This window comes from Prorops nasuta, unplaced genomic scaffold (assembly GCF_024137725.1).
Source record: "Prorops nasuta isolate Cenicafe-Biocafe unplaced genomic scaffold, Cenicafe_Pnas_1.2 PNAS00001, whole genome shotgun sequence".
Lineage (NCBI taxonomy): Eukaryota > Metazoa > Arthropoda > Insecta > Hymenoptera > Bethylidae > Prorops > Prorops nasuta.
Window position 1 is genome coordinate 16193795 of NW_027116798.1, and position 24545 is coordinate 16218339.

The window sequence follows — 24545 nt, forward strand, 5'->3', positions numbered from 1 at the left end:
GATATTACAAATCTTGCTTTAACTAAGCTCGAGGGATTTAATAATGTTGACAGCGATGAGACTACGGATGATATCGAAGAGGAAATTATTTTAAAAGAATTCGATGACAACTTAAATTTAGAAGATTGTGAAATCGAAGAGATTCATGAAAGTAGTCCATTTATTAAGATAAAACATAAAAAGAAAATCATAACTATTCAGAAAAGCAAATTGTGTTGGCTACTAAACGATAAAGATAATAGGTAATTATTTAGTAATTGTATTGTTTTTTGATCATTGTTATTTTACAATTTTAATATTATTTTTTTTAACCATCTAGGTTAAGCTCTGATAGAACACTGAGGGTGAAACAGAAAATTACAGATCAGAAACTAAGTTCATTAAGGAACAAAGATATAAACCTTGAAATAGAAGCTTATTATTCTATTTATTACTCGGAAATGTGGTACATTGGACGGATCATTTCCCAAGAAGATAGCGGAAATTACAAAATAAAATTTTTAAAATCAAATCTGAATATTTTTGTATAGCCAAAAAAAGATGACATACAATTAGTCTATAAAGATTTCATATTTTTTGGTTCTATATCTATGATAGGAATAGGCAACTTGAATATATCGGAGAACGACAGAAAAGAAATAAATATAAAATATAAAAAACTGAAAAATATCTACAAATAGTATATCAAGATTGTGTGCATAAAATCCAACATATACAGTCAAAAGAAAGAGTTATTCTATTTTTCTTTTCTGCATACAGTAATTATGTATGATTATTTTTAATTTTGTATTATTATATGTGGATATCAATAATGAAATATAATACATAAATAAATAAACTTGTTTTGAAAATTAAAGGTGTAAGTTTTATTTTAACCTGTAAATAATAGAGCGCGCTGGTATTAGGTAGTTTGTATAATCACTCGTAAAATATAATAATTAGTAGGATATTCGTTAGACTTAAATGGAAAATTTGTGTTCCTCTAGATTAGGTATAATAATACAACAGTAAAGGTATAATTTACAGTATGCAATCGTACTTATTTTAAGCTCAAACGTTCTTAATTACGTTTTATAAAGCTATTGTCAGTTTTTACTGAAAGTGATAAGGAAATGACTATATATAACAAAAGATTACGAAGCATTAATGAATAATACGTTAATTCTATTTAAAGTTCAATTCCTTGAGTAGCATAAATTACTCTAATCCTAATTGGCTGAAAATTAACTAAACTTAGTGTTTATTCTTTTTCAAGTTATAAATATAAATTCAACTTATAAATTTTTAATGAAATCTTTATTATAGAGTGCTTATGTGTATTTTTATTTTAATTATTGGATCCCTGAAGCTATTAATTTAGTTCAAAGACATTTTATATTTAAAAAATCATCATCCTTTTCTTTTACTAGCTTCCTTCCAGAAACGATAAACACTAAATGCGTCTTGATTTCCATTAATGTGATAAAACTTGTGGAAATTACAGAATTTGTTAGGAAATTATGGAAATTTTGTGGAAGTTATGGAAATTTTTTGGAAATTATGAAATTTTGAGAAAATTATAGGAATTTTGTTGGAAATAATGGAAATTTTTTGGAAATTATGGGAATTTTTTGGAAAATTTGGAAAGTTTGTAGAAATTAAAAATTTTTGTGTACACAATTTGTCCATGTGGTTATCCCTTGAATATTACTGTGAGCATTACTTTCCATGAATTTAAAATTGGCGGATCTGGATAGATATATGCCTTGCGCATGCACTAGATTATCGACTGAAAGTATTCTCTTGTCAGTTGATGGAGCATATGACTGTGTTACAACTTCAGAAACGTATAATTTTTATTAGGTTTTATGTTTTGTTTAGCTGGGAAACTCTTATAATTAACAAATTTGTATTAGGTGAAATTATTTAAACAGCGCAAGCCGAGTGCTCAATACATAATATAAGTCAAAAAACTGAAAACATGTTAACTTTTCTTTCATTATTGTTGTGACTCCATGTTTTAGAAAATAACAAAGAAGGGAAAATTAACTAAAATCACGAGGGAAAGAGAGAAAATAATATTATGCGCTGTAAACTAGTTATATAACTCGAAAGGAATGGCAAATCTAGCAAACACCTCATCTTCAGGATTAGTGAAGCCGGCAACCATGCTTGAGCAGCTTCTGGAAGAGATTAATTTTCAAAGAACAAAGGAGTTTCGCCAAATGCTTAAAGACGGTACGTAAGCTAATGTGGTTTCATGTAAAACAGCACCTAAAAATTTGTATATTAAAACATTAGGTTAAACTTTTTCCAAATGTTTTTTTTATATATAGATTTTTAATAAGTTTGTGATAAGTCCGGAAAGTTTATATAAAAGGGTCTGTTTAACCTTTAAACCAGCGGCAAAATTCTATTCAAAACAAAGTTTTATTTTCATCAAGATTTGTATACATATCTAATGCTCGTATTGTGTAATTCTCCAGTTTCATAGGGTACAATAATGGGTCAGACTGACAGCCTTAGATTTAAATAGTATATTCATTTATAAACTGTAACTAAATAGCTCTTACTTAAAAAGCTGTTACAGGTTTAAAATTGATAAGCTCTCGCTTGATTATGGTTTAGTTAAATAACTAAGTTATACAGTTATACAGGTTGGATTATCCTTACCAATTGCTAGCAAAATAATCTACTAAGAAAGGTGCTGAAGTAAAATAAATCCGCATTTTTAAAAGACAATGATAGTATTTTATAACAGTTTTTATTATTAAAGTAGACCATCTTTTTAAGGTTCCCGCGTTCACCCCGCGACTTACAGGATAACCTATGGGTCGGGTCAGTAGATGAAGCTAAACTTGAAATTAAGCTTAGCATTTACTTAAGACAAATACCGAGGATATGCAAGTATTCAAGGTTAGAGAAAGACAACTAGATAGTATTGAAGACAGCGCTTAAGCTTAGTTTCATCTATCGACACAACCCTATATTTTAAAATTCACCTGATATACTATACCGTAAAAAAAGTACCTGCGGGAAATTGAACTTGGTGCACGCTATAGTTTCAGTACTCGGAAATGCTATAGTGTAGTATAGGGGATTTGGAAAATGTTGATCGTGAGAGGAAATTGATTCTTGTGCAGATTTTCCCTATACCTAACTATAGAGTATTTTGGTTTAACTTGAAACTCCGAAAGTTTGGTGTAGGTCAAAGTACGAATCGTTTAAAATTATTTATGAAAATTGAGATTTTTATATTCAAAAATGTTTCTTACAATAAATTTCATGTGGAAAGTCAGGACTTTTTACAGCAATATTACAGTTATCAGATAAGTATTTAGAAACATAACTGTTAAAAAACTTAGAATACTGTTGCTTTGTTAAGTTTTTATTTCTATTTGTTACAGTAGGCGTTGGAAAAATTTTCCCAATACATACAAAGGATTAATTATTCTACAAAAATATTAAAAAGCAATCGATTCAAGGGAACTGAAAAATATTATATTTATTATGGGAGCTTTTCTTGACCAGCAATCGTTAAGCCATAACAGCAAAGACTAAATTTAACAGTTCAGAAGAATTATCAGATAAGTTTTCAGGAGTAATTACAAAACAAGACATTTTTGCTTTGTTAAATTTTTGATTAAATTTTATTGCAGTATGATTTAGAGAAGGTAATCTTCATTGAGAAAAAAGCCACTCCAGACATGAAAGTATTAATGCAACAACACTTATAATGTAATACCAATGACAATTTACTTTCTTGCCAGCTTCTGTTGACAGGTAGGCATTACAGTGTAGATATTTTGGTTTTATATAAAATATTATTTGTGTATTTGATATTTCTATTTATATCTCAACTTATACATTTATTACATACCTATATTAAGAAAGAAATGAGAAAATAATGTGTCCACGTATCTAATTATTTAATTACAATAAATTTAATTGGAAAATTCGTTATACATTTCAGTTACTCAATTATTAATGAAACTTAATTCTAAGTTACTTTTTATTTGATAACTGATGATAGCATACATTCATATTTTCATTTAATAAAACCTTGGATTAAGGCAAAGAAAATAGGTACAAGCTAAATATTTTAATTTCAAATATTTTTTACAGACATTTCTATTTCTGTTGGAAGTAAAATCTATAGTAAAGGATTACACACATTTCTAGCTATTGCAACATTCGTAATATACTCTGTATGAAGCTTTCCTGCCTAATGGTCAAATATGTGGTCGATGAGTGTCCAAAGAATGTACAACTTTGATCTACTTGAAGTAATAGTCATTGGTTCCTACGTACTCATATTCTTTCTAAGAAAATGAAGGTCTGCGCAACAGTCCAGACACAACAATGTCAGAGCAAAAAGTATATACTGAATACTATTTATAGGTAGGTTCCATTTTTCATAATGGAATATAAATTAAATTTTTCTTTTTATAATGATTTTTTTTATTCTGTCTTTCTAAATAGATTGCTAATCAAAATTAACCATTAAATACTTAGTTACTCTTTGTACTTGACTCTGCCATTTTAAGGATATACTGCTATTTATCGTAGAAAAGACATATCACTCTGATACGTATCATTGTTAATTTTCTCTTAAAATATATTGTTAATTTAAAGAAAACACAATATCATTTTTTGAAATGAAATACATTTATCCAAGTATGTTTATTTTAAAGATATATTATTCTCGCATATAAATTAAGCCATTTTGAAATTTCAATGTTGCATAAATATGTTCCCAATACAGAAAGTGATCCCTTCTTTTTAAATATAAAGCAACAATGATTTAATAGCATTCAGTGTATACTTTTTGTCCTGACATTGTTGTGTCTGGACTGTTACGCACACCTTCATTTTTTTGGAAAAAATGTAAGTATATAGAAACTAATGATTATTTCTTTAAGTAGATCAAAGTGGTACATTCTTCAGATACTCATGGATCACATATTTGACCATTAGGCAGGGAAGCTTCATACAGAGTATATTACAAATGTTGCAAAAGCTAGAAATGTGTGTAATCCTTTAATATAGAATTTACATCCGACCAAAATAGAAATGTTTGCATAAAATATTTGAAATTAAAATATTTTGCTTGTACCTATTTTCTTTGCCTTAATCAAAGGATTTATTAAATGAAAATATGAATGTATACTATCATCAGTTATCAAATAAAAGGTAACTTAGAATTAAGTTTCATTAATAATTTAGTAACTGAAATGTATAACAAATTTTCCAATTAAATTTATTGTGATTAAATAATTAGATACGTGGACACATTATGTTCTCATTTCTCTCTTAATACAGGTATGTAATAAATGTATAAGTTGATATATAAATAGAATTATCAAATACACAAATAATATTTTATATAAAACCAAAATATCTACACTGTAATGCCTACCTGTCAACAGAAGCTGGCAAGAAAGTAAATTGTCATTGGTATTACATTATAAGTGTTGTTGCATTAATACTTCCATGTCTCGAGTGACTTTTATCTCAATGAAGATTACCTTCTCTAAATCATACTGCAACAAAATTTAAGCAAAATTTCTTGTTTTGTAATTAATACATTCCTGAAAACTTATCTAATAATTCTTTTGAGTTGTGAAATTTACTCTTTGCTGTTATGGCTTAACGGTTGCTGGTTATGAAAAGTTCCCGTAAGAAATATAATATTTTATAGTTTCCTTGAATCGTTTGCTTTTTAGTACTTTCGTAGCATAATTAATCCTTTGTGTGTATTGGGAAAATATTTCCAACGCTTACTGTAACAAAATAGATATAAAAACTTAACAAAGCAACAGTATTCTAAGGTTTTTAACAGTTATGTTTCTAAATACTTATCTGATAACTGTAATATTGCTGCAAATAGTAGTAACTCTTCACATAAAATTTATTGTAAGAAACATTTTTGAATGTAGAAATCTCAATTATCATAAATAATTTTAAACGATCCGTACTTTAACCTACACCAAACTTTCGGAGTTTCAAACTTTTAGGATGTTTACGTTCGTGATCCGATCCAAGTCACGATCCAACCAAGCCGCAGGAATGCAACGTCGGAAAAAAAATTACTAAATGGATCAGAGGCTTCCGCGTGAGCTTGATCCGATCCGATCAGGGGATTCAGAGGGTTGTTGATCAGACTGATCAGACAGATTTGGCTACCGCATTAAGGTATTACTGACGTACCAACAGCGAACGGCATTGACGTAATTGAAGTGACAATAACTATTATCCAAAATAATTTTAATTTAAAAATATATAAAAAAGATAAGCTGATATTATAGAAAGCAATTATATTTAAAATGACATAAGCTTAAGGCATATTTTTGAAAATTCTTTGATATGGGTATTGTACAAAGTGATAGAATTAATATTGATTTTTTTCTTTAGATTTATGAAATAGAATAATGAATAGAAGTTGACAATATAGTATAGGTATATTAATGATATAGAATAAATAATATCTGAAAATATTTGTTTTTTTAATTACTATTTATATGTAACACATATCAGATCCATGTAAAAGTGTAGATTCTACTTGTTATAATAATAACTTAATTCTACATATATGTTTAATGTATGATAAAAAAATAAATAGCATTTATAATTCTTGAAACAACAGTATAAGCTTAGCTAATACTAAGTGTCAAATAAAAAATTACCCACTTTATACATTTTAGTAATAATTACAAATTTATTATTATTTGGAGAGCTTATAAAATTTCTTTCTGAAGTCATATTTGAGCAGTGTCTCCTCTTCACAATTGCCTTATCAAGAAAAAGCATAATTAGTGGAATCAATTGTTGAAGGCATATTATACATGTAAAGGGAATACGCCTGAGGTAAAACCTTTTACGAAGACATAAATAGTACATTTTCTTATTTCTGGTAGCTCATATAGTCATATCACCTCTTCGTAAAAGGTTTTACCCCATGCGAAGTCCTTTACATGTGTAAGATGCCTTCAACAATTGGTTCCACTAATTATGCCTATTCTTAATAAGACACTTGTCAAGAGGAGACACTGCTCAAATATGACTTCATAAAGAAATATTATAAGCTTTCCAAATAATGAAAAATTTTAAATTATTACTAAAATGTATAAAGTGGGTAATTTTTTATTTGACACATAGTATGTATTAGCAAAGTCTATACTGTCGTTTCAAGTATTATAAATGCAATTTATTTTTTTATCATACGTTAAACATATATATACAATTAAGTTGTTATAACAAGTAAAATCCACACTTTTACATGGATCTGATATGTGTTACATATAAATAGTAATTAAAAAAACAAATATTTTCAGATATTATTTATTCTATATCAATAATATACCTATGCTATATTGTCAACTTCTATTCATTATTCTATTTCATAAATCTAAAGAAAAAAATCAATTTTAATTCTATCACTTTGTACAATATCCATATCAAAGAATTTTCAAAAATATGCCTTAAGCTTATGTCATTTTAAATATAATTGCTTTCTATAATATCAGCTTATCTTTTTTATATATTTTTAAATTAAAATTATTTTGGATAATAGTTATTGTCACTTCAATTACGTCAATGTCGTTCGTTGTTGATACGTCAGTAATACCCCAATGCGGTAGCTAAATCTGTCTGATCTGTCTGATCACCAATCCTCTGAATCTCCTGATCGGATCGGATCGAGCTTACGCGGAAGCATCTGATCCATCTAGAAATTTATTTTTCGACGTTGCATTCCTGCGGTTAGGTTGGATCGTGATCTGGATCGGATCACGAACGTAAACGTCTGGGTGCGTTCACGGACACGCTATTAGCACTATTTGGCGCTACTGCGCAGAGAAAATTGCCTATAATGTGTGCGCATTTGCGTTGATAGCGTCTCCGTGAACACACCCTTTTGCCACCCGTCCGTTCTCTACTGTGGTAGGCAACAGTGAGAGTCTGTGAGAGCGTGAAGCATTTTATTCAAGATGCGATCTCATAGCAAATTTTATGTACGACTAACACAAGCTGCATATGTATGCGTGTATGTGAGATATTTGAAATGAGAATTGGAACATAGGGAGAAATAAGTTAGGCATTTAATATTATTAACTTAAAAAAAGTAGTTTCTAATCACTTTATTAATGATATTAAATACTCATATGAAATTAATTATACATGAAAATATAATAAGATCAGATAAGTTAATATTTTATATTTTGATTGCTATTGCATGAAGAATTTAGTAAAAGCAAAAGTTCTTTATTTTGAAATATAGGTTTAGTTTTTAGGTGTTATTTCAAATGAATATATTATGTTTTTCCCCATGGTTTAGTGTATTCTATAAGTAAATTACAGTGATCCTTTCGTCATTTATGTACAGATGGACATGGCTAACAGTTTAAGAAGAAACTGTGAAATGTAGAACCTTTGAATATAAAAATTTATATCCTGAATAAGCATTAAGTAAGTAGTAATATCAATAGCACATATAAATGAGGTAGAATCCATTGCAACTAATGAGAAAAGTATAGTGACTTATTCAGTATAATACTTAAGTGATGCCAACGATTATATTCGCACACGTATTAGGTGTTATATGTTACTATTATTAACTCTGTATTTACTTGTCTATATTATTAATTACAGATTATGATTTGCACATGACCGAATAGATCATTAAACCTGAAATTAATTATATCTTTTAGGTTGTAAGAATATATTATCGACTCCTACAAATTTAGTGACTTTATTTGGAGATTCATTGGTGTGTGACGAAATAATTAAATCCATGTCATTTTTATTGGAGATTATAAAAACTAATAGCGGCTAATTGTAAATATAATGAGTTTTAACTTTAAAAAATTATTGGCACTGAATAAAAATTAAAAAAAAAATTTTCATGTGTATTTAATAATTTCGTAAAAAACCAATGAGTCTCCAAATAAAGTCACTAAATTTGTAGGAGCCGTTAGTATATTCTTAAAACTTAAAAGATATAATTAATATCAGGTTAAATGATCTATTCGGTCATGTGCAAATCATAATCTGTAATTAATAATATACAGAAGTAAATACAGAGTTAATAATAGGAACATATGAAACCTAATACGTGTGCGAATACAATTGTTGGTCTCACTTGTGTATTATACTGAATAAGTCATTATACTTTTCTCATTAATTGCAATGGATTCTAACTCATTTATATGTGGTAATGATATTGCTACTTACTTAATGCTTATTCAGGTTATAAATTTTTATATTCATAGGTTTCATATTTCACAGTTTCTTCTTAAACTGTTAGCCTTGTCCATCTGTGCATCAAATAACGAAAGGATCACTGTAATTTACTTATAGAATACACCACACCATGAGGAAAAACATAACATATTGTAAGCATTGCCGAGGATTAAATAAGTATACAACCACGTGTTAAAATCACTCCTTGTATATTTTATTGTCCACCAATCCTATGAACACACACTGCTACATTTACTGTAGACAATCCCCGACATTAACGCCATACGAAATTAAACTTTTACTAACCGGTGCTATACTACCACACCACACGTACATAGCACGTTCGCAAACCCGATACACGTGCTCGTGTTGCTCAAGCCAGCGCCATTACCGACGACCATAAAGTATAAACGGAAGAGAGCACTTCCCTCTCAGGCACGGCTTATATGTAAACGTCAACACCTGCGCGTTTTCCGTCCTGACTAGGAACTATAGTAAGCCGAGATAGGGATAGCCTGTAGGTAATTCGACTATAGAGACCGTGCACACTAGAACAATGACAGTGAGATAAGAATGAATATTGGTATATATGCATACTATCAGCGCAAACTATCGGTGAGTTTTCGCAGTTTTTGAGTGTAATTTATTTATACGTATACAGTTATACATTGACACTTCGTTATCATTGTGTTGATGTGCACGGTCTCTATAGCTCTTGCCAGACTATAGCTAGTACCCGACAATAGTGTGTCTGACTATGAATTCTTACAATATTCATTTGAAATTACCTAAAATTTAAACCTTTATTTCAAAACAAAGAACTTTTGCTTACACTAATTTCATCATGCAATAGCAATCAAAATTTAAAATATTAACTGATCTGATCTTATTATATTTTCATATATATTTAATTTCATATGACTATTTAATACCATTAATAAAGTAATTAGATACTACTTTCTTTTAAGTTAATAATATTAAATGCCTTACTTATTTCTCAATATGTTCCAACTCGCGTTTCAAATATCTCACGTACATGCATACATATGCAGCTTATGTATTAGTTGTACATAAAATTTGCTGAGATCGCATCTTGAATAAAATACTTCATGCTCTGACTGTTGCCAGCCTCATAGAGCGAAATTACTACTCCCAGGCAAGGTCCGTAGATGAACGGAACGCGAGCACTGAGGTCATAGCACGCGTCGCAATTGTTGAGCTATAGGGCTGTCATGCGCAGTGTATCCAGCAGTTTTGGGTTTTCGACATTTTCCCTCCCAAGAGTCCCAACACCCAAGTCCCAACCCAATTGCCATGCTTGCTTCAATTTTATCCTTTTATCCAACTGCTACCAGTTTTAGAAAAGTATTGTAATGCCTTCTTGTTACTCACGAATATGCAATCACCGAGGTGAAGATAATTTTCGAATGTTCGTATTTCCTCGCAATGAAAAAAGAAGAAAATTATGGATACAAAAATGTGGTTAATTAGAAGCATCACCAGCAGCTAGATTATGTGAGGTATGTGTTTAGCATAATTTATCTGGATATCCAAATCATTTTTAAAATAATCATGATTTATTATTTAGTACCAGTTTAATGATTCGCAATTTGAGAAACATAGACTGGATAGATGGCGAAAATTGAAGCCCAATGCTATTCCAACGATTTTTAGTAATTCAGAAAATAATGAATTGCAAGCAGGTAATAAATAATTAGTAGAGAAATTCTTAAGTGTAATTTTTCATATTTCAGTTTTAATTGTTATTAAATTGATCAACTTATATACATTTATAATAATAGTAAAATAATATTTTATGAAAATAAATGAAGTATTGTGAATATAATATTTTCTTCTTTATTTATAGATGAATGTACTGCGAATGAATGCCTTACAATAAATGGTGAGTTTATTTTCAGTTTTTTAAAATTCAGTTTCTTTTAATTACCTGAATGGGTTTTTCATTTATATATAGATGACAATGTTATATGTTTGCAACCAAACTAAACACCTGCTAATACCACTGATGAAATTGACGATAACATGAATATAGTTTTGGAAACTCAATTATTAACTAATCAAAATGGGACGATTCAGAAAGCAAATAAGATAAAGTCTTTGAACAAATAATTATAGGAAGCAAACACAAAGATTAATTTTCTTCAAAGTAAATGGGAAAGTGTAAAATGTACAAGAATTAAAGAAAGAAAAGAGATAACAATTTTAAAATCTTATAAAAAAAAACATAAACTACTGCTTCGAAAGTTTGAAAAATTACAAATTTTTAAGCACTTTCTGTTAGGATTTGTTAACCCAAAAACAAAATGGTCACCTGAGTGTTTAAAATTTGAAACACAAATAAGAAACGCAGGTAATTTATGCTTCATTATATATTGTAGTTTTATTATAATTAATTGATTTATTATTTATTTATGAAAATATAGTTTGATATTAATGAAAATCAATTTCAGTTGGTTGGAAGGCATATCTATATTTACAAAAAAATATTGGATTACCATTACCATCATATTCAACAATATGTAGATACACAAGGAAGTTTGATTTCAATTCTGGAATATTGAAAGATATAGTAGAATTGATGGTTAAAAAGAAAAATAATCATACATCATCCCATCAGTGTGATTGCGTAATTTTAATGGACATTCAACCATCATTACATTATGAGAAAAGTACAGGTGAATGTTATGAATTGCAAAGTGTTAGAAGTTTCATGAATTTTAAATTGATCAAAAAGGAAATACTGATGAACGGAAGAATTGATTATCGATCATTGTTTAGATATAAATGTACATTAGAATTCTATTAATCTAAACTTATATATATTATATAATATAAATAAGATTATGTGAAGCCAAAACAGTTATAATAGGTTATTATTTAAGAAAGTATAATTAGTTACTATAAAAGCAAATTTTAAATTAATTTTAATTCTAATTATACATCTTTAATACAGATTGTCTTGAACCCCTTCATTGTTTACATTTCTTCTATTTCATTTTAATATATTACAGGATCTTTTATCGGTCAAACAACATTTAAAGGAATTAATAAAATAAGCTCATGTCTTGTTATTATGCTAAGAGGTTTGACAGAAAATTAGAAGCAAATTATTGCATGGCATTTAACCACAAAATCATCAGACGATGCAATGATAACTGAACTTATTTTAGAAATAGTTGAAGAGATAGAAAAAATTGGTTATAAAATTCATGGTTTAGTCTTGGATATGGGAGCTAAAATTCTTGCAGTATAGCGAAGACTGGGAATTAGAATCAATAGGGACAATGATACGCCTTTTATACCTCATCCTCGAAGGAGTAAAGATAATTTTCATATATTTCCAGATGTGCCACACTTATTGAAAAATTTGCGAATCGCGTTAACTAATAATAATATTATTCAAGTAGCGTCATCAATCATTAAGTCTGAGAATTTATCGTGTCCATTAAGTTGGCCGGACATATATTGAATAATGGAAAAAGAACTACAGGAGTTGTTTGTTAAGCGTTTGTAGATGTTTGTTATATCAATAAAAGCGTTTGTTAGTTGCTAATTTTTGAGAAAATGCAAAAATAAAAACCAGCGTTAAGTTGGCCGAACATTAATTACTTTTCTTTAGATAGGGTGTTATATCGATTCAGAATCGTTTGTAGTTTCTACATATAAAAGAAAAAATGTTTGTTAGTTAATGGATTTGAACGAAAATGAAATTAAAAAATTCACAATTTAGTTCGAGAGCAAGTATAGGTTATATATATTATTCTATTTTACGATTTTACAACTATATTGATAATAAACGTTTGTTAGGTGTTTGTAGATTCTTGTTACACCAATAGAAACATTTGTTATGATTGATAATTTTTGCAAAAATGCAGAAAATAAAAATTGCATCAGTGTGAAGTTGACTGGACATTAACTAAATTTTTCCTTAAATAATGTAATCACATCGATTTAGGATCGTCTGTAGTTTCTAAAAACATAAGTTACGTTTGTTAAATGTTAATTATGAAGAAAAATCAAATTACAAACATTTCCAATTTTGTCCATGCATATGTATGTTACATATGTACTACATTATTATGGACAAAATTGGAAATGTTTGTAATTTGATTTTTCTTCATAATTAACATTTAACAAACGTAACTTATGTTTTTAGAAACTACAGACGATCCTAAATCGATGTGATTACATTATTTAAGGAAAAATTTAGTTAATGTCCAGTCAACTTCACACTGATGCAATTTTTATTTTCTGCATTTTTGCAAAAATTATCAATCATAACAAATGTTTCTATTGGTGTAACAAGAATCTACAAACACCTAACAAACGTTTATTATCAATATAGTTGTAAAATCGTAAAATAGAATAATATATATATACAGGGTGTAACCAGCCAAAGACCGAAAGATTTTGACCAGAGATTCTTGAGGCTATACTAAGTAGAAAAGTCCTATATTATAAGATCCGCAAAAGCATGATTGCTGAGATAAATCAGTTTGAAAGCGAGCAATCAGGGCTTTGATCGAACGGAAGAATTACTTTACTGTCGCTTTCGTTGACACCTCCCTTTCGAAAAACAAAAGAAGCTCGTACCTCTCCGCCGCTCCGTAATTCCGTACATGTACACACACACGCCCGCAACTACGCCGATTATTAATATTACCTCCTAACGTTCTACAATCCTGATCCAACCACCGTATGAAATTTATTTTTCGCCTAATATTATCAGAGTCCCTGTGATGTAATTATTGATTCTAAAATGCTAAACAAGTTAGTCAGATTCCAGCTGCAACAGCTTAGAAGATGACATAATCCTAATAAAAAATGTACAATTCCGCCGCGGAATGTCCAATGAAGTAAAGAAGACTTACATTTCCTTCATATGAAAAGCAATTTTTATCTACAGGGAAAGTTTTCCAATTCTGTCTTCGTTCGTCTGTCGCGTCAAGTAATGTTTCGTCGCTTTGTCTTGTCAGTCGTCACGTCAGTCATGTCAAATCGTCGTCGTCGTCCTTAGTCTATTATTTTAAAAGCTGTTCAAAATGTCTCCCCCCTGCTTCGATACAAGCTCGCGCTCGTCGCAGCAGTTCTGTCCATACGTTGTCCAGCGTACGTTCGTCTATGTTAGCAACCGCCACTTTTAAACGCTCGAGCGCTACTTCCAGCGAGCCAGGCTCCGTCACATAAACTTCATTTTTTAGGTGACCCCAAAAAAAGAAGTCCAGTGGTGTCAGATCTGGAGAGCGAGGGGGCCACCTCACAGGTCCTCGGTAAGCGATCCATCGATTTGGAAAATAATTTTCCAAAATCGCAGAAACTGGCCGAGTATTATGAGGTGGGGCACCGTCCTGCTGAAACCACATTTTGGTCCGCAGGTCTAGCGGTACATCCTCAAGTAACTCAGGCAAATCTTCCGTGAGTAATCTCGCATATAACTCCCCATTCATTTTCTCTGGAAGGACGAACGGCCCGATCACATGAGTCCCTATTAACCCGACCCAAACATTCAATTTCCACCTATGCTGGTAGTTTACCACACGTACGAAGTGTGGATTTTCCTCGGCGTAAGTGTGAGAGTTATGAAAATTGAATGTTCCGGCACGAGTAAATAGGGATTCATCCGTGAATAAAATTCGGCGATGAAAACCAGGATTGACTTCTGATTGTGTCAGAAGCCAACGACAAAAATTAACGCGTTGTGCGAAATCACCTTCCAACAGATCCTGAACGGGTGTGTGATGGTACGGATACAAATTCGCAGTCTTGAGAATTCGATGTACCGTCATATGCGAGATTTTAACTTCTCGAGCTATGCGGCGAGTGCTTGTTGTCGGGTCAGCTTCTACTAGATTCAGTACTTTTTCCGTCACACGTCTGTCACGTAAGTTGTGTCCACCTTTCTCCTGTCTTGGCAAAACATTACCCGTTTCTAAAACTCTACGATATGTGTCTGTAAACGTCGTACTGATTGGGTGTCGTCTATTTGGGTACCTTTCCCTGTAGATTCTCGCCGCCTCTGTCGCCACACCTCGAGCTTCTCCCAGGATGTACACCATTTGGCCGTATTCCTCATTCGTGAAATTCGGCATTTTTGACACAAAATTTGGCCACTAATTATATCCCGTGATATGCAGTTCACTTGCACTCTATTCGAAAGATGCGAAAGACTGATTGTTTATTACTATGACACGATTCGGAAGAAAAAACCTAAAGATACTTCATCTGTTTATTTTGAAAACATGTGAGTGGGTAAAATGCCGGATTTCACCAATGAAGAGTACGCAGAGATGATGCTGATGCTTTGAAAAGCTTGACGGGAGGCGGCGAAAATTTACAGGCAAAAGGTATCTAAATCGCAGAAATGTTGTCTAGTATTTTAGTATTAATAATTACATCACAGGGATTCTGTTAATATTAGGCGAAAAATAAATTTCATACGGTGCTTGGATCAGGATTGTAGAACGTTAGGAGGTAATATTAATAATCGGCGTAGTTGCGGGCGTGTGTGTGTACATGTACGGCATTACGGAGCGGCGGAGAGGTACGAGCTTCTTTTGTTTTTCGAAAGGGAGGTGTCAACGAAAGCGACAGTAAAGTAATTCTTCCGTTCGATCAAAGCCCTGATTGCTCGCTTTCAAACTGATTTATCTCAGCAATCATGCTTTTGCGGATCTTATAATATAGGACTTTTCTACTTAGTATAGCCTCAAGAATCTCTGGTCAAAATCTTTCGGTCTTTGGCTGGTTACACCCTGTATATAACCTATACTTGCTCTCGAACTAAATTGTGAATTTTTTAATTTCATTTTCGTTCAAATCCATTAACTAACAAACATTTTTTCTTTTATATGTAGAAACTACAAACGATTCTGAATCGATAACACCCTATCTAAAGAAAAGTAATTAATGTTCGGCCAACTTAACGCTGGTTTTTATTTTTGCATTTTGTCAAAAATTAGCAACTAACAAATGCTTCTATTGATATAACAAACATCTACAAACGCTTAACAAACAACTCCTGTAGTTTGTTTTCATTATTCAATATGTCCGGCCAAATTGACTGAGGCGAATTTATCATGTAAAGAATTTCGATTTTCGTATCACAGTTAGTTGATATTCAAAATCGATCCAATCTAAAATTAGCTCCGAACCTATCTTCTGAAATTATAAATCCTTCAGGTTACAATAAAATGAGTGTTTCTACAGCAGCTCATATATTTAATATAAAAACAGCAGCCGCTTTAGAAACGTTAGTTTCCCTAAATATGATGGAAACTGATGCCTTAACAACTTCCTGGTTTTTAAAAACAATTCGAACTTGGTTCGATATTATGAACAGTAGACATTATAGTGATTCAATTACAACAGGCAATTTTGAAAAAAATATAAAAGCCATTGACAACTTTCTTCATTTAATTGAAAATATTCATATTGGAAAATCATAGAAGCCTGTGCAAACTAGTATGAAAATTTCAGCGTTAAATGCCATGACTTTTATTAAAACGTTATTTAACGATAATGCTGAATACGTTTTAACTTCTCGGTTAAATCAAGACGCACTTGAGAATTTATTTTCTACTTTACGTCGTCATGGAAATATTCATCCGACAGATTTACAAATAAAACGATGCTTTTGTCTTATTACAGTTTGCCAGTTTGTGGAAACAAAATCAATTAAAAAACTACGATGACGACAGTGATGAACATTACATAGACTTTTTTAGCTCGTTAAAAAAAGATATTAAAAATGCAGAAGCAGCTTCATCTATAACTATGATTGATCAATGCATGTTTTCCCCAATATACGAAAATGAACAAAATTATGAATATGTACAACCGATAGAGAATAATTTGGAATGCAATGTTCTTAATAATGTAATTGGTAGCGCTATTTCTTATGTTCTTCGAAAAAGTTATGTATGTTGTCCTTGTTTATCTACTTTTACAACTGACAAAAATTATAAATTCAATCTTTATACAAAAACGTTTTCTTTCGGATTTTTAGAAAATCCTTCTAATATTCTATTTAAATATTTTGCTATTGTTGAAGCACAATCTGAGGGAGCATTTTTATCGTTGTAAATATCATCCAAAATTATATTTTCATTTATTACAAATGATAAAAATTTGGGTACCACATGAAAAACATGGAATTATTGTATGTAGATCTACTGAAACTGAAAGATATAATTTTGTTATTGAAATTGTTAAGAGATTTATTTTCATTAGAACTATTATATTTAATATTGAGCAGAAAAGTAACATCAAAACGTCAAAAACATAAATCATTTGCATCAAAAAGTGCACAGAGGCAAATACTAATTTAAGAAATAAGTATATATAATGTTATACACATATTTTAAAGTTTAAGAAAGAAATATGGATGTTAAACGAATGTTATATATAGTTTACAGAAAAGAAAAATGTTTTATACTATTTATATAGTTTGTTAAAGGGATATTGTAACGTTTACTTAATAAAATAAAAATATGTTTCTAATTCAAATGTTAATTTATTTCTCTATGTCTACATATTTTGACATTGCATACATTTAATATCTTGACTTTTTGATTGAAGATTGATCAGCTTATTTCTTATTGGCTGCCGCCATACTTGCCGCCATTTTTGGGCCAAAATGCGCGAAGCGAATGCGATGACTCTGTGCTCGCGTTCTGTTCATCCACGGACCTTGCTCCCAAAATGAAGAAATATTTAACCTGTATGGATATAATTGTGTAAGATGTGACAGAGATAACATGGGAGGAGGCGTAGCCTTCCTGATTAAGAAAAACCTTTTGTTCCATATGTATGACTCCAACCAGAGCTGCCAGACTTGGCATAATCTCGCGCATGCGCGAAATGATTCTTGTAGTTTGCCTCTTCGCCACTGCAGCTTTCAGGGATGTAGCAACCTTAAGTATCGCCCGTAGAACCTTCCTTTTAATGTTTTGAATCACTGCACCTTAATATTAAAAATCAATTTCACTATAAATTAAGAAATAAACAAATTAACTATAAATTGGATTGCTTGTTAGTAAGTCCCTTTAACTCTTATCAAATATTTAAATGAAATATTAAAAGATGTGAATAATTAATGTGTTAAATTAACCCATTAACGTCCAAAATGTCAAAATTTCTTGCACGTTTTCAAAGTGATTTTTTCTTATGTAATTGGCGTTGAAAAATTCTTGAACCACATATTCTGATGTAAAATTGCATGCTCTTTCAGAATCCGTTGCCAGAATCATGATAAAACTCACAGGAAAAGAGATATGCTCGATTGAAACATAAAAAACACCTACATTTTCGAAAAAAAAAAATTTTAGGATTTTTTTTCGAAGTGTTACGGTGAAGATATCACCTTGCGACCGTGATCAAAGGTGATCATGGGAGTTGAAGTTTAACAGGGAATTTTTTTGTTGACCTTGAACCATCGCTTCTTTACAAAATGGCGGAAAAAACGAATTTTTTTTTTCAATCTTCATCAACTTTTTTCTCGAAATCTATGGTCTTTAGAAAAAAATTCATAAAAACAAAAATGCCTTAGAATCGCTCGAGGAACATTCTCAAATTTTTTCAGAATTTTTTGAGACAATTTTTGATTTTCCGGGAAACTTGTGAAATGGAATTTTCAAAAATGTCTCCAAAAATTCTGAAAAAACTTTAGGATGTTTCTCGAGTGCTTCTAAGACATTTTTGTTCTTATGAATTTTTTTTCTAAAGTCCATAGATTTCGAGAAAAAAATTGATAAAGTTGAAAAAATAAAAATTCGTTTCGGCCGATGTTTTGAAAACCTATTGGTAAAAAAACGTTCCGTCTACGAAAACTCGGAAAAAATTTTACAATATTGCTCGAATGATTCTAACTTATTTTCATTCTTTTTTCAAAGGCTTATAGATTCCGACAAAAATTTCATCCTTTATTTCCATTTCATTTCGGCAGATAAGCGTAATTTTTGGTCTCATGTATTCATGAATATTCGTCTTTTTTTGTTCTCTTCTTTCGTATTTTTGTATATACGGATGAGTGATAAATAAACGAAATCATTAATTTCATACATTATGTCGCGGAAACGTGTAAGATCTTCTGAATATGAATCAGATTCTTCAGATAGTGATTCAGAACGCAACGTATTGATTCCGGATCCTGACTATTCAGGTTCCGATGATTCTGGTTCCGATTTTGATTCAGATTGCGAACATGAAATACCCAATATCACTTACAATAAAGCTCGTGCAAATTATTCTGAAAAAAAAAGATAAACTTGAAAAAGGTCATGAATTCACTTGGATTGAGGGTGAAAAGTTGCACCCTGATTCTTGTGAAGATAAAGTATTATTGTCCGAATCGCAAAAAAAGAAAATACGTAGGAGCGAACCTTTTCAATTGTTTGAAACCTTTTTTTCTATTGAAATGAAAAAATATATTATTGATGCGTGTAAAGACAATGGTTATGATCTGAAATTGAAAGATCTTGATACTTTTATTGGAATAGTTATTTTTTCTACATTCAATTCCAGAAAATCACAGAGAGATTACTGGTCATTTGATCCGTATTTATCTAATGAAGTAGTTTCTTCTGCAATGTCTCGCCAACAATTTGAAATCACAAAATCTAAATTGAAGTTTTCAAAAAACAAAGACAAAGATTCAAATGATCGAGGATGGCGCGTTCGTTCTCTACTGAAACTTTTTCAAAATAACATCATGAAATTCGGAATATGGAGAACTGCTCTATCCGTTGATGAGATGATGGCCAAATCCTATGCAAAAACTGTTTTGAAACAATTTATTCGAGGAAAACCGATAAGATTTGGTTTGAAATTTTGGGGCTTGTGTACTTCGGACGGCTATCTACTGAATTTGGATCTTTATTGCGGCAAGAATTCTCAAATTGGAGATAAGTTATCTAAATGTGCTTTAGGTTCACGAGTAGTATTATATTTATTACAACCATTTTTTCAAATAATAAGTTATAAAAAAATTTCTCAATTTCATCTGTACTTTGACAAATTCTTCACGAACATGGATTTGGTATTACTTTTGAAGAAATTGCGTTTCAAATGCACTTGTACTATCAGAGATAATCGAGTCAAAGAAAAAAATGTGCTTGATAAGAAAGCTCCAAGAGGGACATATGTGGTGAAGCACGACGTAAACAGTGGCATAAATTTCATTACTATCATGGATTCGAAGCCCGTCTCAATAGCTTCAACTGCAGCAGGTGTCAATCCTGTATCTATTTCAAAAAGATACAGCGCAGAGGCTAAATCTAAAATTGAAATACCTTTTCCGCAAGCTTTTCACCTATATAAAAAATTCATGGGAGGTGTTGACCTGCATGACGGACATTGCAATGACATACTCCCAAGTATACGATCAAAAAAATGGACATGGGTAGTTTTTATGAGACTTATACAGGCGTCTATTACTAATTCTCTTGTAATTTTCAATGCTGCTAACGATGGAAAGAAAAAAGTTGGAATAAAGGAGTTCACTATTTCGATTGCCAAATAATACTTACAAAAAAGTAGTCGCAAAAGTAAAGCACATGGACGATCTAATAGTGACAAATTGAGGATTTGTTCGAATGGAAACTGTCCAATAAGAACAAGAATTTTCTGCAAAACATGTAATTTAAATATTTGCAATAAATGTTGGCTAAAAAAGCACACCTAAAAGTATGAATAAGTGAGAGGCAAGGGGACTCACGGAAAACAAGCACCCCGAGACGTAAGAGGCAAGGGGACTCACGGGAAAAAAGCACCCCAAAGGAGACAGAATTTTACCACGTCCACGCCGTAGTCTCTGGGTAACGCTAAGAGTAAAAAAATCTTCCTAAAATTTGCACAGAAATCGTTTTTTACCAATAGGTTTTTAGAACATAGCGGCCGAAACGAATTTTTATTTTTTCAAATTTATCAATTTTTTTCTCGAAATCTATGGACTTTAGAAAAAAATTCATAAGAACAAAAATGTCTTAGAAGCACTCGAGAAACATTCTAAAATTTTTTCAGAATTTTTGGAGACATTTTTGAAAATTCCATTTCACAAGTTTCCCGGAAAATCAAAAATTGCCTCAAAAAATTCTGAAAAAATTTGGGAATGTTCCTCGACCGATTCTAAGGCATTTTTGTATTTATGAATTTTTTTCTAAAGACCATAGATTTCGAGAAAAAAGTTGATGAAGATTGAAAAAAAAAAATTCGTTTTTTCCGCCATTTTGTAAAGAAGCGATGGTTCAAGGTCAACAAAAAAATTCCCTGTTAAACTTCAACTCCCATGATCACCTTTGATCACGGTCGCAAGGTGATATCTTCACCGTAACACTTCGAAAAAAAATCCTAAAAATTTTTTTTTCGAAAATTTAGGTGTTTTTTATGTTTCAATCGAGCATATCTCTTTTCCTGTGAGCCTTATCATGATTCTGGCAACGGATTCTGAAAGAGCATGCAATTTTACATTAGAATATGTGGTTCGAGAATTTTTCAACGCCAATTACATAGGAAAAAATCACTTTGAAAACGTGCAAGAAAGTTTGACATTTTGGACGTTAATAGGTTAAAAAGAAAATCCGAAATTCTAGAATTGAAATCTTATTTATATCTGTTTATAAATGTATTAAAAAGTTTATTTATATATTTCACATATTTATACATAAACTACATATTCCCTACTAATTAAGAAACATACTACTGCAGTTTTGACGTATATATCTTATTTCCACAAAAATTAAGGAAAACCTGTAAATTCATACATATATATGCCCGTCGATAAGAGCGATAAAGCTTCGAAATTGGATTGGTTTAGTTCATGTGTTCTGTCAATTTAATAATCCCGCTTTCGTTTGATAAACGCGTATTAAACTAACATTAAACTAACAAATAGTTTGTGTTAAATGATTTAAGTGCATTAAAAACATGTTTAGTTTGTTCAGCAGTATATAGAACAGACCTGAAATAAGATAAACATTGATTGCATAAAAATATTCAGATTGTGCTGTTTTAGGTTAAATTTGTTAATTGAAAAGTGTTTCTTTTGTGATTTCTTTTCTACGACGATTGCATAAAAGCATGAGTTATCAGGACATTATATATTTACAGTGTTTACTCAATCTAATAATGTGATTGGCAGAATAGTGGAAATGTGAATTTTCAATTGGATAAGGAAAATGGGGAATGATGAAAATGGTGCAGCAGTACAAGCTATTTAGATGAGTATTAAAAATTAATTATTTATGGCTTGAAATAAATCAAGATTCTTTGTGTTGTGTTTTCCGTTACAGGTAATGTAGAAAAATGTGAATGTTTCTTCAAAATGTAAGGATTAACAACTATAGAGGACCAGGATACCATTAATTATGACAGCTTGGACATGGTAATTAGTCTTTCGGTCAAGATATTACTCCAACCAAGGAATATCCAGGTAAATAATTCTGCATTTAACAATAATAGTAATTAAGGAACGCCAAATGAGAATAGCTTAGAAGTGTTCTAGCTAACCTATTAATATTTGCAGCATCTTCTCCATCGCCAAGTATGATTGGTACATTGTGGAAATGTGAATCTTCTATTGGATTAGGAAGATGGTGCAGCAGTATAAGCTATTCAGATGAGTATTAACTAATAATCATTTAGAGCTTTTAGTTTGATACAAGATTCTTTGTGTTATGTTCTGCATTACAGATTGTGTTGAAATGTGCCTAGGATTTGGAATACACAAAAAGGCTTATCAACTGAGGACCACAGTAACATAGATTGACAGCTTGGAAGTGGTATTTTGTGCTTGAGTGAAGGCGTTACCCTAGTCTTTGAATATTCAGGTAAATAATTCTGTAATTCATAGTAATAGTAATTACTTATAGAAATGTCTACCAAATCAGAGTAGCGTAGCAGTGCTAGTTAACAGTAGTTAATATTTGCAGAATCTCCTCTGTCAAAACTCTCAGATCTGGATGGAAGGATAATATTTATTTTGCTTGATGGAAGAATTAAAGGTAAACTAATAATTATCAACATTTGTAAATTTTATTTATCTCATCTTAATTATAAGTGTTTGTAGTAACATTTGTATAAAAACAAAAAAATAAACAGAAAATAAAAATTTTTAAATATTTTGTCGAGGGGCACCTCGAACACTAGCTACGTTCCCTAAGCCGGCTGCGAGAATCGTTCTACGCATGCGCCAGATTGTGCCAAGTCTGGCAGCTCTGGTTCCGACTGCCTGCTATGGCAGTCTGCGCACGACATTCGCGCAGCCTGCTTGACGCGTGTAACCAGCGTTCAAGCCAGACTCGATGTTCTATCTCCTTTCCTCGTGGGGACTTATAGACATGGTCATTCTTTTAGGACTCCCCGAGGCCGCTTCTCCTTATCTCAGGTTGCCTGGGTTGTTTGGCATGGCCGTGCCTTACTTCCCAGGACAACCTGTACATCGTTTCCTGGAGCGCCGGTCTTTTCATCCGGGCCTCTGCCTGTCAACGGGTTCTATCCTTGACGTTAGCTATAATCCACTCGTGAGACTATCTCACGAGTTGGTAACGTAGGGATTAATAATATCCACTGTTCGATAGCTTTTATACTTTTTATTCGGTATCTCGCATACGTAACGGAGAACTTCGTTACAAAGGAATGCTTCAATATTGCTTTAATACACTTTTATGGTGTACCCTACTTATAGTTAGGGAGTGCAGAATATTAACTATCAGATGATTAGTTTCTTAAAAGACTAAAATTGACTAAAATGAAATAAATATACTTTGTGGCTTTTATATTTTGTTACAGCCTAAAAGAAAAACCGAGAGCCAAGCAAGTAATACACAATGCAATTTTTTTTCCAAATACAAGCATAAAAGCAAGTCTACTAGCTAACGTTTACTCATTATGAGACCCTTTCCTGTATATCATAGAAAGTGTCTTGTTAAATATTCCTGGAGTTCATTGGCGTAGAAGCATATTTATAAGAGTATTACAAGTTCTTTATAAAGTAAAATTGTTTAAGGATGGAGCCTTTTTACATTCTCATATTATTGTGAATAGTGCTATTGATAAGGAATTGTTGAGAAAGAGGACAGTTTATTAATGTTTCTTTTTTTAGGAAATCACAGTCTCTCACAAAGGGAAAGGCTAGATGAAGAATCTAAAAAATCTATATACCATGTAAACATATTGAAAGTAAGATCTACAGCAGTGAGAAAATTAATGCTTCTTTCTATTTTAATGCTAAAGTATTTTTATTAATAATGTTATAGTCAAAGCATGTCATAAATATAAGTATATCTCTATAGAAATGTTATTCATCGAAT

At 31.2% G+C, this 24545-nt stretch overlaps 1 protein-coding gene and 1 long non-coding RNA gene across 2 annotated transcripts in view; both read left to right on the forward strand.

Moving 5' to 3' along the window:
• Positions 1–1800: 1800 nt before the first annotated feature.
• Positions 1801–24545, forward strand: part of LOC136774074 (uncharacterized protein KIAA0930 homolog) — a 449327-nt gene continuing 426582 nt past the window's right edge. The window contains exons 1-2 of the mRNA XM_066728154.1: positions 1801–1895; positions 2004–2217. Coding sequence (XP_066584251.1) covers positions 2097–2217 — 121 coding nt within the window. The 5' untranslated portion in view covers positions 1801–1895; positions 2004–2096. The remainder of the gene's footprint in view (positions 1896–2003; positions 2218–24545) is intronic.
• LOC136774080 (uncharacterized) lies at positions 10379–12203 on the forward strand. The gene is made up of 5 exons (XR_010822716.1): positions 10379–10739; positions 10808–10922; positions 11087–11122; positions 11195–11590; positions 11691–12203. It is a non-coding gene; the product is annotated as an uncharacterized lncRNA (long non-coding RNA).